Source organism: Coregonus lavaretus (genome assembly GCF_964263955.1).
Source record: "Coregonus lavaretus genome assembly, contig: HAP1_SCAFFOLD_3033, whole genome shotgun sequence".
NCBI classification, from domain to species: Eukaryota; Metazoa; Chordata; class Actinopteri; order Salmoniformes; family Salmonidae; genus Coregonus; species Coregonus lavaretus.
In genome coordinates, this window is record NW_028165590.1 from 50,306 (window position 1) to 62,998 (window position 12,693).

A 12,693-nucleotide genomic window follows, 5' to 3' on the forward strand; every position below is an offset into this window, starting at 1 on the left:
TTCTAAAATGTTTTTTTGTCAAGTACACTTAAAATATTTGTATTCAGGTCCTTGTTGAGCCATTCTGAGGGCCCTTACATACAGTACCTCTGTGGTCAATGTAAAACGCCATGTTTGACTAACAGGTGACATCTTGTGGATGGATGAAGGTCTGAAAAACGGTTTGTTGTGGTTTTTATCATTGAGCAGAGGGCTTCATCACGCCAGCCATATTATGTCTTTGCCCTTGAGATATGACTTAGTTTATTTCATACAAATGAACACAACAATTTGACCCCAATTGCTAAGCTGAAAGAAACCTCAATGATGGGCGGCAGGTAGCTTAGTGGTTAAGAGCGTTGTGCCAGTAACCGAAAGGTCGCTGGTTCTAATCCCCGAGCCGACTAGCTGTCTGTGCCCTTGAGCAAGGTACTTAACCCTAATTGCTCCTGTAAGTCGCTCTGGATAAGAGCGTCTGCTAAATGATGTAAATGATGAGTCTTATTATTTTATGGGTATTTCTGTATTTTCTTTTATTTAGGCCCTATATCTAGTCTATTGAATGCCACCCTAATGTACATTAACTAATGTTGTAAAGTTGCTTCAACATTATACATTTTGCAATTCAACATGAACATTTGACTTGTTCACACAATTTATTTCAGCCAATCACCCCACCACTGCTCACTAGGCAAAAGGTTTACAACCTGATTTAAACCCAGTGCAGTAGGTGGGGCCTGAAAGTAATCGGAGGCGGAGTGCCAGATCACTATCGTCCCTTGCACCATGGTTGTTGAGAATGATGTTATCGCAACATCCGGAGCGCGAACAGGATTCGCAAGATTCGAATCGTGGAAGTGGGGTGATTGCAGAAGTTGTAATTGAGAAAAAACCACAGTGAAATTCTAAAACATATTGACGCCATACCACGAGCGGAGCGAGAAGAATGACTCCCCGGAGAGTGTTCGCGCTACCCAGGCAGCAATCCCTGTTTCTTCCGGCCGTCCTTAATCCTTTTGTACAGGAGGTGAAATTGGCCAAGGCTGACATTATCAAAGTGAGTATAAAATGTTAAATTAATCTATTAACTCATTCATTTATCGCTCACAGAACTGGGGTTGGTATTCAAACGTACTGTAAACATTTCTACTCCACTACCCACCTCTGAGCGCAGCCGGGTGGTTGTCGTCTAGCTCCTCGGCTGTGTGTGTGTCTGGTGGTGTGTGAATATAGCCTACAGTACAGGTACATAGCTAATCTAAGCCGATGAAACCCTGACAATCCTTTTGTAATGCCTTGTTATTGTGTAACACAAACAATGGAGGCATTTGTGTACACTCTAGAAATTCCTCCAACCATGTGAATTTCTAGAATGAAAAGTCTATAACGTGCTTATCCCTTGGTCAATGGTTGCATCGTTGCGCATTATATATGTTGGTAAGGAAATTTGTGTTTTAAAATGGCTCTTTAAAGTCCCTCTTTCAGTGGCATGAAGTCAGTAACCTAAACACGTTACTCCAATGTAGATCTGTAATAAACCTGGTGTGTGTGTGATGTTTTTTTAAAAATCTCTTTGCAGTGTGTATTCCAGGGAATCTTCCTGGTGCCTATCCGTGCCATCTTCCTGACTCTGGTTCTCATGGTAACATGGCCTGTTGCTGTCATAACAACATTCATGCACCCTCTCAAAGGAGCAGTGGAGCCCATGACTGGATGGAGACGGTAAATATACAACACCATCCTGTGCCACTACTGACATACTGTCATTGGTCTGTATGTATAACTATATTTCAACAATGCATCCACTATGAGTACTTTAGTCCTTAGTTCCAAAGGATGTACAGAGCATTGTTGTTTTTCACTTACGTAGTTAGGCCTATGGGCAGTTCCATGGTAACAGAGTTTTGAGAAAGGAAAGAAGATGAGGTAGATGGTGTTTTGGACAATACAGACAAGATCTAATGAAGACAGCTTCAGCTACACAGAACAGCTAGACAGATCTTTTTTTGTTGAGGATGAACAAGAATTAAGCTAGTGTGAAATTACGTGTTTCTCAAAAATTCTACAGCTCTTGATGCTCCCGAGTGGCGCAGCGGCACTGCATCTCTAGTGCTCGAGGCGTCATTACAGACCCTGGTTTCGATTCCAGGCTGTATCACAATCCAGCCGTGATTGGGAGTCCCATAGGGCGGCGCACAATTGGCCCAGCGTCGTCTGGGTTTGGCCGGGGTAGGCCGTCATTGTAAATAAGAATTTGTTCTTAACTGACTTGCCTAGTTAAAAAATAAATTTAAAAAATTACGTGTAGGGGCAATTCCACATTAACAGCAGAGCACAAACATCATTATTTTACCAAACTTAGCATGTAAATGTGTTTTTGTAAAATGTTCTGTGAAAATTGTATATATGCTAATAAAAAGCACGAGGTGCTGACTAACGGTGAATAAACTGTAAGCTATAAAAACAGAGTCGCACACTCCATATGTATAACCTCCCAGTAATTTATTGGGTAAAAAAACACCAACGTTTTGGCATCACTGTGCCTTCTTCAGGGTGTGAAAAAGTGGAAATATGTAACTTTTTGTCCAAGACCAAATTCACATAGAAATGTGAGTTATAGATCTATCATTGTACTTGAAAGCAAGTCTAAGAAGCGGTAGATCTGTTTTATGTGCACTATTTCTATGCTTCCCGTTCTTAAGTTTTGTTTTTGTGTCTTTTACTTTGGGTTTTGTATACCAGCTTCAAACAGCTGAAACAACAATATTTTTTATTATGGAAACTATTTCACAGTGGTTTAGATGGTACAAATATGCTCTACATTATACATTTCTTATTTTGTCACAGAAACTGAAATTAGGCAAACTATAACTAGAGTTTTAGCAACCAGGAAATGGTGTAGCGATTTGTGTATAGTGCAACTTTAACTTTGCAATCATTGTTTTTTGTTTGACCTACATTTTAAAGTGAAAAATCAAATTTTAAAGTCTCAGCATCACTATGTTACCATGGAATTGCCCCTATACATCAAGAGCTGTGGGATTTTCACACATTGAGGAAGGAGGAAGGAGTAACAACTACGCAATTTCACACTAATTCTTGTGTCCTCAACAAAAAATGAACTGTCAAGCTGTTAAGGAATGTAGCCTACATCAGCCCTTTCTGTGTATGTATTTATTTGTATTAATTTAACCTTTATTTAACAAAGTAAGTCAGTTAAGAGCAAATTCTTATTTACAATGACGGCCTACCAAGAGGCAAAAGGTCTCCTGCGGAGACAGGGGCTGGGATTAAAAATGTACATTTACATTTACGTCATTTAGCAGACGCTCTTATCCAGAGCGACTTACAAATGTACAAAACACACATCACGACAAGAGACACCACAACACTACATAAAGAGAGACCTAAGACAACAACACAGCATGGCAGCAACACATGACAACGCAGCATGGTAGCAACACAACATGACAATAACACAGTAGCGACACAACATGGCAGCAGCACAAACATGGTACAAACATTATTCGACACAGACAACAGCACAAAGGGCAAAAAGGTAGAGACAACAATACATAATGCGAAGCAGCCACAAGTGTCACTAAGAGTGTCAATAATTCTCAGAAAGGAAGGGGTCATCGAGATAGGACTGATGCAACACATGATAAATAAACCAAATGGGTTATTCTGTGACTCAAAAGCAGCCCACTCCTTTGGTTTATTTATCATGTGTTGCATCAGTCCTATCTCTATGACCCCTTTCTGAGAAAATAAAGAAGAAGAGGTAGAGAGAGGAGGAGACGCTCTCTCTTTGTTTGTATGTGTTGATATGACGTGACCACAGCTACATGCAGCTGCTGGTTGTTTATCGCTCGTGGTCACATCTGTTTAGTTGATAGTTGTCAGCACTAACTAGCTGATGAACATGGAGCACCAACTTAGCTCATGACAACTTAGTACAGTACTTCTGACCATCAAAAGGCTAAGTTGAGTTCCTGACAGCTCACAGATCTATGTTGACTGTAATATTGGTCCACACAGATGTAGGCTATATGTATCCATGTTCAGTGTCTGTAGGTGAATATTCCCGACAGTATACAGCTGTTAGTTTAATCTGTATAGTTTCATGCTACATCTCTGTTGATGTTTGACTCTGGTTCCCCAGGTTCATGTGTCGGCGTGTGATGGCATTCCTGGGGAGGACCTACTACTTCTTCATGGGCTTTAGGGTGGTGGTGAAGGGCCAGCAGGTGAGCAGTGCAGAGGCCCCCATTCTGGCTGTGGCCCCACACTCCACCTTCTTTGATGGAATTGTGTGCATCGTAGCAGGCCTGCCCTCCACTGTGTCCCGCACTGAGAACCTCGCCACTCCTATATTCGGCAGTGAGTGTTGTTTCTGTCTGGGGGTTTTTCAGTAGAGGGATTTTTTTCAAAAAGTGATGATTAGAGTGTGTGTTATGTGTCAGCAGTAAGTGTGGGTCTTTCAGCGATAAGTGTGGGTACTTATTCTGATTCTGTTTGCAGATGTAATATCCGTTAGTGTTTATCTGATGTGTTTTTTTCCTCTCTCCACCCAGGGTGTGTGCGGTGCCTCTAGCCTGTAACGGTGTGTGTTTGTGCTGAGCGTGTAACTGACATTTTTAAACAACTAATTGACCAACATCGGTTCAATTATTTAATTTCCATTTCGTTCCGGGTTTTTCTGTGAGCTCAATGCGTACATTGCACAGTTTCTCTAGAGATAAATCAGATCCAGCCTGAACTGTGCGATGTAGTAGGGAGTTGTAGTTTCCAACAGGCCAATATTATACATAGTTTAGTGCATAAAACGTGGTAATTAACTACAATGACCATAATCCATTGCACATCTACTTGTCCGGTCTGTGTTTCTTTTACGCCTGCTACGGAAGAGACGGAAGAATGCGCGATCGTGAGGTGATACAGAGAGCAGCTGTTGCTTCGTGATGTATCTCTAACTACAAATACATGATCTAAGTGATTGATAGTTGTTATTCAGCAGTCATAAATGTATGCCTTATTTACTTTGAAGAACTACAAAATAGTGATTTTGTCAGACAGCATAGGCAGCAGCTCTATAGAGATAAGACGATGACTTGGAATGAAATAATAAAGTAATCAAATAAAACAAATGCAATATACACAACACTGAAATATTTTATTAAAGCAATGTGAATAAATTATGGTTAATAAGTGATAAGTAGTAATGGCCAGTCACTACCTTCATGGGACTTTTATTAATTGTTTTATTCTGTGTTACAGCATTCAACCCACATAATGCATAGTGCATTTAATGTTAATTTTTTTTATCAAAAACCGTAAGATAAAAAAAAAAAAATCTAACCGAACCGATCTTAAACACTAATCGCTCAGCACTAGTGTGTGTGTGTATCTGATGTGTGTTTCCTCTCTCCATCCAGGGTTTGTGCGGTGTCTCCAGCCGGTGCTGGTCTCCAGACAGGACCCAGACTCCCGTAAGAACACCATTATGGAGATAGACAGCAGAGCCAAGTCTGGAGGCCGCTGGCCACAGGTCTGTCGCATGCATACACACACACACAGTCTTGTGGGGACGCACAATTCAGTCCCATTCAAAATCCTATTTTCCCCAACACATAACCCTAAACCTAACCCAAGCTCCTAACCCTAGCTCCTAACCCTCAACCTAATTCTAACCCTAACACTAATTCTAAGCTTAACCCCAAACCCCCTAGAAATAGCATTTCACCTTGTGGGGACTAACAATATGTCCCCATTGGTCCATTTTTTGTTTGTTTACTATTCTTGTGGGGACTTCTGGTCCCCACAAATATAGTTAAACACATCCACACACATACACACACACACACAGCCATTTGGTAATTTTTATCATAATTGATCATGTCTTGTCTAGCTTGTAGTCTGACAAGGAGCATGGGAATTAAACATCACACCTTTTTACACCAGGAAGTTGCCTTGTGAACTTCCTCTCACGTGACATATCCTTCAAACACAATTTCTGTCACTACTTCCCTGTGACAGAAAGTCTGCTTCATTCAGCATAGAATGAAACACTGGCCTAGATCCATCTACATTGTCAGTGGCTGTACTAAAATAAACCTGTTATTTATGTTCCAGATCCTGGTCTTCCCTGAGGGGACTTGTACAAATCGCTCATGTCTCATCACTTTCAAACAAGGTAGGTTGAGCTTCACTACCATGCTTGTTTTTAAATAGGAGTAGAAACACATACTCAACATTTGTGTGTGGATCCAAGGTATCAACTGATGCCAAACAGTGTACCATTGATAGGGTATGAAAATCATGTGGGACCCTACAATGTCCATATTATATTCCCATCTAACAGGCTGGTTGTCATTTGCTTATAGTGGAGACGGACAGCCTTCCAGACAGTCTGCAGGGAGAGACAGACAGTAGCATCCACTCTAGTGGTGTCATTTACTTAATGCAAATTCACTTGTAAACAAATGGCAGAGATATGGCCATGCGGTTGCAGAATGGTGTTCATTTAGCTTCTTTCTGGGGTGCTTGTGTAACAGGTGTGAAATGGCTAGCTAGTTAGCTGTGTGTGCTAGTAGAGTTTCAATCAGTGACTTCACCCACTCTGTGACCTTGAAGTAGTTGTTTCCTTTGCTCTGCAAGGGCTGTGGCTTTTGTGGAGTGATGGGTAACTATGCTTCGAGGGTGACTGTTGTCGATGTGTGCAGAGGGTCCCTGGTTCAAGCCCAGGTTGGGGCGAGGAGCGGGATGGAAACAATACTGTTACACTTGTTTTGACACAACACCTCTCCATTTTTGCAGTATACTACATGCTATGTGCCTCATTGTGTGGTCAGTCACCTGATGCAAACACAATGGGCTTCTCCAGAGTGAAGGGGCCTGAGTGTATCCATTACTTCCTGGAACAGAACAGTAGCCATAGCGACATGGAATAGATTGCGCGTTGTGATAATGAACTTCAGAAGGAAATGACTGAAGATTAACTACACAAAATACGAAGAACTAGGCTATTAGGATCTGAGTGAATTGTACAGTAGCTAATGCTACGGTTAAATCCTAAAGCTGTAAACCTGAGAATGCATCTAATAGTCCATGTAAATAACAGCATACAAGACCCTCATTTACACTCTATGGCATGTTACAGCATTTGCATAGTCATTTGCATCTAACAGAATTGCTTTGTTCTACTACAGTGCCAATAGCCAAACCCACAGACCTAATACTAGTGGCTTCCATACAGTACTGATTGGTATATTGATCAGGGTTAGATGAATCCAGCTTCTGGTCTTGTTATTGATTGGACATGTACTGTGGGTAAATGAGCTCTCATCGCCTGCACTCCAATTAGTAGGCTGTCTGTGCTCCTGTGTTTGCACACATGGGTTGTGTGTGTGTGTGTGTGTGTGTGTGTGTGTGTGTGTGTGTGTGTGTGTGCGTGCTCACTTAGTTAGAATAGTAGTCAGTGCTGGAGGTCAGTAGGGTCTCACTCTGTCCCTCTCTCCCCATCAGGTGCCTTCTTCCCTGGGGTCCCAGTGCAGCCTGTGGTCATGAGATATCCCAACAGACTGGACACTGTGACTTGGACTTGGCAAGGCTTCAGCTCGTAAGTCTACAGTACACTCAGTGGATTACAATAATCAGTGTTGCCTCACTGCTTCAACGCTATATTTACCCTGTTGTTTTCTGTACACTCTCTCACATTGCAATTATGTTCTTGTAACTTCTCCTCAAGGGCCCATAGTTAGGCTTCAAACTCTGGGAATAGAGATTTTCACTGTTCAGCGATGAATTGTTTTTCAGTTTAGTAGGTTTACATTTCAATCTTGTTGTATGGGATTACCATTATGCACTTTGAATAGAGGTGATGATGATTTTTGGTGATGTTCTTTCAGGAGAACCTTGCTGCTTCTCACTCTGTCTCAGCTCTACACCAATGTAGAGATAGAGGTTAGTATTAGCACACTACACAGGATTACTTACTTAGAAGGCCAAGAGATAGTGACTTCATAACACATTCATTAGCAGTACCTATGTGTTATGTATGGTTTATAAATGTGTTATGTATGGCTTATGAACGTGTTATAAAGTCCTTATCTAGGTGGCCCTCCAGTTAGCCTGTACTTCCTGGTTAGTCCCTGTTTTGACCTTTGCCCTCTCCTCCAGTTTCTCCCTCCAGTTACCCCCACTGAGGAGGAGAAGGAAAGACCTGTGCTGTTCGCCAGGAGAGTACGAAATGTTATGGCCCAGTAAGTGTGTGTGTGTTTGGTATTACAGCATTTAATAATAGCTTCCTTATGTTTATTCTTACCCATCTCTTCAATGCTATCCCTTTGTGTGTGCAGGGCCCTGGGTGTGCCAGTGACGGACCACACATATGAGGACTGTAGACTGATGATCTCGGCTGGGGAGCTCACTCTTCCCATGGAGGCTGGTCTAGTGGAGTTCACTAAGATCAGCCAAAAACTTGAGTAAGACTGGCTCCTCTGCCGCTTTAATACTGTGTTATTGCCACACTGCATTAGACAATACTACTTTATTTGTCCAACTGCTACATAGGCAATTGGTAATAGTTGGACACACACACAGACCTACACCCTCTTCCTCCCCTGAGTAAGTCCTTGCGTCCTGCCTTCCTCCTTTCCTCCCTGGTCCCCCTCAGCCTAAAGTGGGACAATGTGAAGAAGGAGCTGGAGGGCTTTGCAGCCGTGGCCTGCTCCTGTAAAGGAGGCCGCATCACCATCCAGGAGTTCGCCAGCTTCCTCAAGCTGCCCATCAGCCCCGCCCTGCAGGAGCTGTTTGCTCTCTTTGACAGGGTGAGAGCCAGTCACATCTAGTTCAATCTCTCTTCTAGGTTTTCCTAGGTTGTGTTGGATTGGTGCAAGCTTGGCTGGAGGAAGTGTACACCATATTTCTTACAACATTCCTTTGAAATCTACAAAGGGAAGTGTACGAGTGCACTATTCTTGCGAAGCGTAGATAATCAGACCACAGCCATTCTGTCTGTTCTCTCCAACTCTCCAACCTGTGACTGGATGGGCTAAGTAACTGAGGATTTAGTATGATGTCCCTCACTGCTTTGTTCATAGAGGGGGTAAACAAACTGTCTGAAGAAATAAAGGAACCATTGTTCATCTTGGAAAAACATACTGTATGTGTATAGTATTGTAGTCCACAGAATGCAATGTGTAGTCTGGCTTTGTTAACTGATACTTACCTCTCACTCTGTCTCTCTCTAGAATGGAGATGGCACCATTGATTTCAGAGAGTATGTCATCGGTGTAACCATCTTGTGTCGGCCAGCCAACACCGAAGAGGTCCTCCGCACAGCTTTCCAGGTTCGGCCAATAAAAACCCTGCTTGTTGCGAATGTAGCTGTCCCACACATGACATTGGGGCGTTGGAATGTAGCTGACACAGACTGTGTCTGTGAGGTCTACCAATGGTTTGGGAGCAATAGAGGAGCGCTCAGTGGCTATGATAAAGTCAAATACGTGTGAGTGGGGGGTACTGTTTTGTGGTTGTCTGAGGGGAACATGAAGTAGGTTTGAAAGCCACATGGTCATAAGAGCAATCTCGTTTTCAATAAGCAAGTCTATGTGTTGTCATTACTTAAGTTATTGTCTCCCTCTCCTTAGCTGTTTGACACTGACGAGGACCAGAGAATCACTCATGAAGAGTTCTCCTCCATGCTTCGCTCTGCTCTAGGTGTGTGTGACCTCAACGTCTCCAAACTCTTCAAGGAGATGGACACAGACAGCTCTGAATTCATCACTTTCTGTAAGTAGACCATTGTGAAGGTCAAAGTTTATCTGTAGTGGAGGACTACAGCGTAAACAAAAGGCAGCTGACTGCTTGCTTTGACAGAACACCATAGAAAAAAGGCCGGATTGAGTCTTGGATCTGTCCTTTGTAGAAATATAGAAAGATAAATACTATATGGATTTGAAAGTGGGATATTAGTATTTGTATTGTTTCTTTTATTCTTGCTTTTTAATTCTCATAGGAAATTAACATTACTATCAAAAGTAGCCCATTTTAAACAACAACTTTGTGGAATTTTATTTGAATTTTTATGATGTAACAGAATTTCTTCTTTAGTCACTGACAATTTGAATATAGTTCTGATTTTATCCTCTCTGCAACTGAATTCCAGGTATTGTGAGCATTGATAATATACCAAATATACTACTGTAAGTTCTGATTTGATCCTCTGTCTTTCCATTTCCCTCTCCAGCCGAGTTCCAGGCGTTTGCCCTGAACCACCCAGAGTATGCCAAGCTGTTCACCACCTACCTGGAGCTCCAGCGGTACCAGGCCCTCCAGGGGGTGGAGTCAGAACTCTCTTGCACCAATCACGTCTGCTCTGAGGACAACCAGGAAGAGAGCACCTCTGACAAGAAGGACGACTAAGTCTGAGGCAGAGACTGTCGTTTTGTTCGAGAGCATTACCATACATTTTGCTCAGTAGCTGATCACTGACTGAGCAAACTGACTGATCTACTGTTAATAATACGGTTATTTAAGATCCAAGGTGATTTGTTGATCAGTAAGTCTGCAGTTGCCGACTGCAATGTTGTCGATCTCGATCATGTACAGAGACGGAACTCTTTTTGAGCTCTCAGTTGAATACACAGAGACGGACCACTGAGTCTGATGCACTGAGGACGAACCACAGCAGGGTATTTTTAGGAAACTGAAACCTCATTTTGACAGCAGTATTGTGTTGACCACATAGGAAATAGGATGATGTATGTTTGAATGAATGTTGCTTTTTCGAGAAAATAAATAATATATTTTTTGCTTAAATTCTTTCTATGATTTTTTAGTGCCTTAAAAAGATTTGTAAGTGAGATTTGTAAGAGCTATTGTCCGTGTTTCTGTACAGATGGGGTAGAATCATAGACCTCGAAGTATATTTTTTCAGATCCTTGTTGATGGCAATAAAGTAGTCATAGGGAGGAAGAACAATATAAGGATATCCACTTAATCCTAATGCTTTTAGGAAGTTGCTCATAGCAATGTTAATTTTTTTACCAATGTTTTTTTTGTAGATTCCCCTGCCGATTGCTTTAAAGCATCCAATTGTTTCCTCATAGTTTTGCCTCTTCAGATGAAAACCCAACTACCTAGCACCAGTCCATACTGTATGTAAATGACCTGGATACCCTTCTGAGATGACTGTATCTTGTACTCTTTAATGTGTCTATCTGTTCACCTCTGTTTTCTACAGAGTTCCTTGATGATAACTGGAAAGGCTGGCAAACGTTGCTTTTGTATGGGCTGAAAGTCTTTAATGTATGACTGGATTGCAGAAAACGTCATTAATACATGCTTTTTCTAATGATATCCACCCAATCTGGCAACCCACTAAAGGGGCAATAATACTAGCTATAACAAAACATGCTGTGCTCTACAGTTTTTCTACTGCTCAGGGACACACACTGTAAGTAGTGCTGCTGTATAATTAGCTAAAGGTTTTGCTTTGCATCTGTTTCTATTTGCATTTCCATTGATTAGTGATGTTGCTGAGGCAGCAGTGGATCCTTACAGCTTTAGGCGAACTAAAGCCCAAGCATCTAGTGAAAAATAGGGCAATTTGTGAGCAAAAAGGCAAATGGTGCCTAGTAATACTCACAACAGTGAATTCCAGGAGGTATGTATGGTTTCAAATTAACTAGCGTGCATTGTTATTTATTTAGCAGACTGCGTTGTTGCAATTATGTGAATTTTTGTTAACACAGCAAACTTTGTTTTTCTTTTTTTGCAATAAAATTCAGTACAATTTTAACTATTCGATGACTTGTATTTTATAGCTTTGAAACTTCTGTAATTAGTCTTTCTGCTTTCAACTTTATTGTTGTGTGTATGTAAATGTGTGCTTGTTTGACTCAGTTGATTAGAGCTTGGCACGAGAAACTCCACGGTTTGGGGTTCAATTCCTGTAGGGATCACATACACATACCATAAATGTATGCACTCACTTTACTGTAAAACCCTTTGCATAAAAAGCATCTGTTGGGTGGCATATATGCTGAACAAAAATGTAAATGCAACATGCAACAATTTGAAAGATTTTGCTGAGTTACAGTTCATATAAGGAAATCAGTCAATTGAAATAAATTCATTAGGCCCTAATCTATGGATTTCACATGACTGGGCAGGGATGCAGCCATGGGTGAGCATGTGAGGGCATAGGCCCACCCACTTGGCGGCCAGACCGCCCCACTGGGGAGCCAGGCCCAGCCAATCAGAATGAGTTTTCCCCACAAAAGGGCTTTATTACAGACAGAAATTCTCCGAAGCACCCCCCGCCCCCCCTCAGACGATCCCACAGGTGAAGAAGCCGGATGTGGAGGTCCTGGGCTGGCGTGGTTAGACGTGGTCTGAGGTTGTGAGGCCAAATTCTCTAAAATGACATTTGAGGCAGCTTATGGTAGAGAAATGAACATTAAATTCTCTGGCAACAGCTCTGATGGACATTCCTGCAGTCAGCATGCCAATTGCACGCTCCCTCAAAACTTGAGACATCTGTGGCATTGTGTTGTGTGACAAAACGACACATTTTAAAGTGGCCTTTTATTGTCCCCAGCACAAGGTGCACCTCTGTAGTTATCATGCTGTTCAATCAGTTTATTGATATGCCACACCTGTCAGGTGGATGGATTATCTTGGCAAAGGAAAAATGCTAATTAACAG

At 41.9% G+C, this 12,693-nt stretch overlaps 1 protein-coding gene across 1 annotated transcript; it reads left to right on the plus strand.

Annotated features, from left to right (window-relative positions):
• The first annotated feature begins 707 nt into the window (after nt 1-707).
• LOC311115699 (lysophosphatidylcholine acyltransferase 2-like) lies at nt 708-11,785 on the plus strand. Its single transcript, XM_084190850.1, has 13 exons — nt 708-1,036; nt 1,559-1,701; nt 4,145-4,362; nt 5,418-5,530; nt 6,115-6,175; nt 7,507-7,600; nt 7,890-7,944; nt 8,161-8,243; nt 8,340-8,465; nt 8,657-8,810; nt 9,234-9,332; nt 9,633-9,774; nt 10,232-11,785. Exons 1-13 carry the CDS (start codon nt 926-928, stop codon nt 10,405-10,407), a joined length of 1,575 nt encoding a protein of 524 aa, XP_084046976.1. The 5' UTR covers nt 708-925; the 3' UTR covers nt 10,408-11,785.
• Nucleotides 11,786-12,693: the final 908 nt, after the last annotated feature.

Bases quoted from the DNA above. Each gene is read 5' to 3' on its own strand.
- LOC311115699 (XM_084190850.1), top strand. From the start codon at position 926: ATGACTCCCCGGAGAGTGTTCGCGCTACCCAGGCAGCAATCCCTGTTT. The intron at 8,811-9,233 runs GTGAGAGCCAGT...GTCTCTCTCTAG, and splicing joins TGTTTGCTCTCTTTGACAGG to AATGGAGATGGCACCATTGA. The intron at 9,333-9,632 runs GTTCGGCCAATA...CCCTCTCCTTAG, and splicing joins TCCTCCGCACAGCTTTCCAG to CTGTTTGACACTGACGAGGA.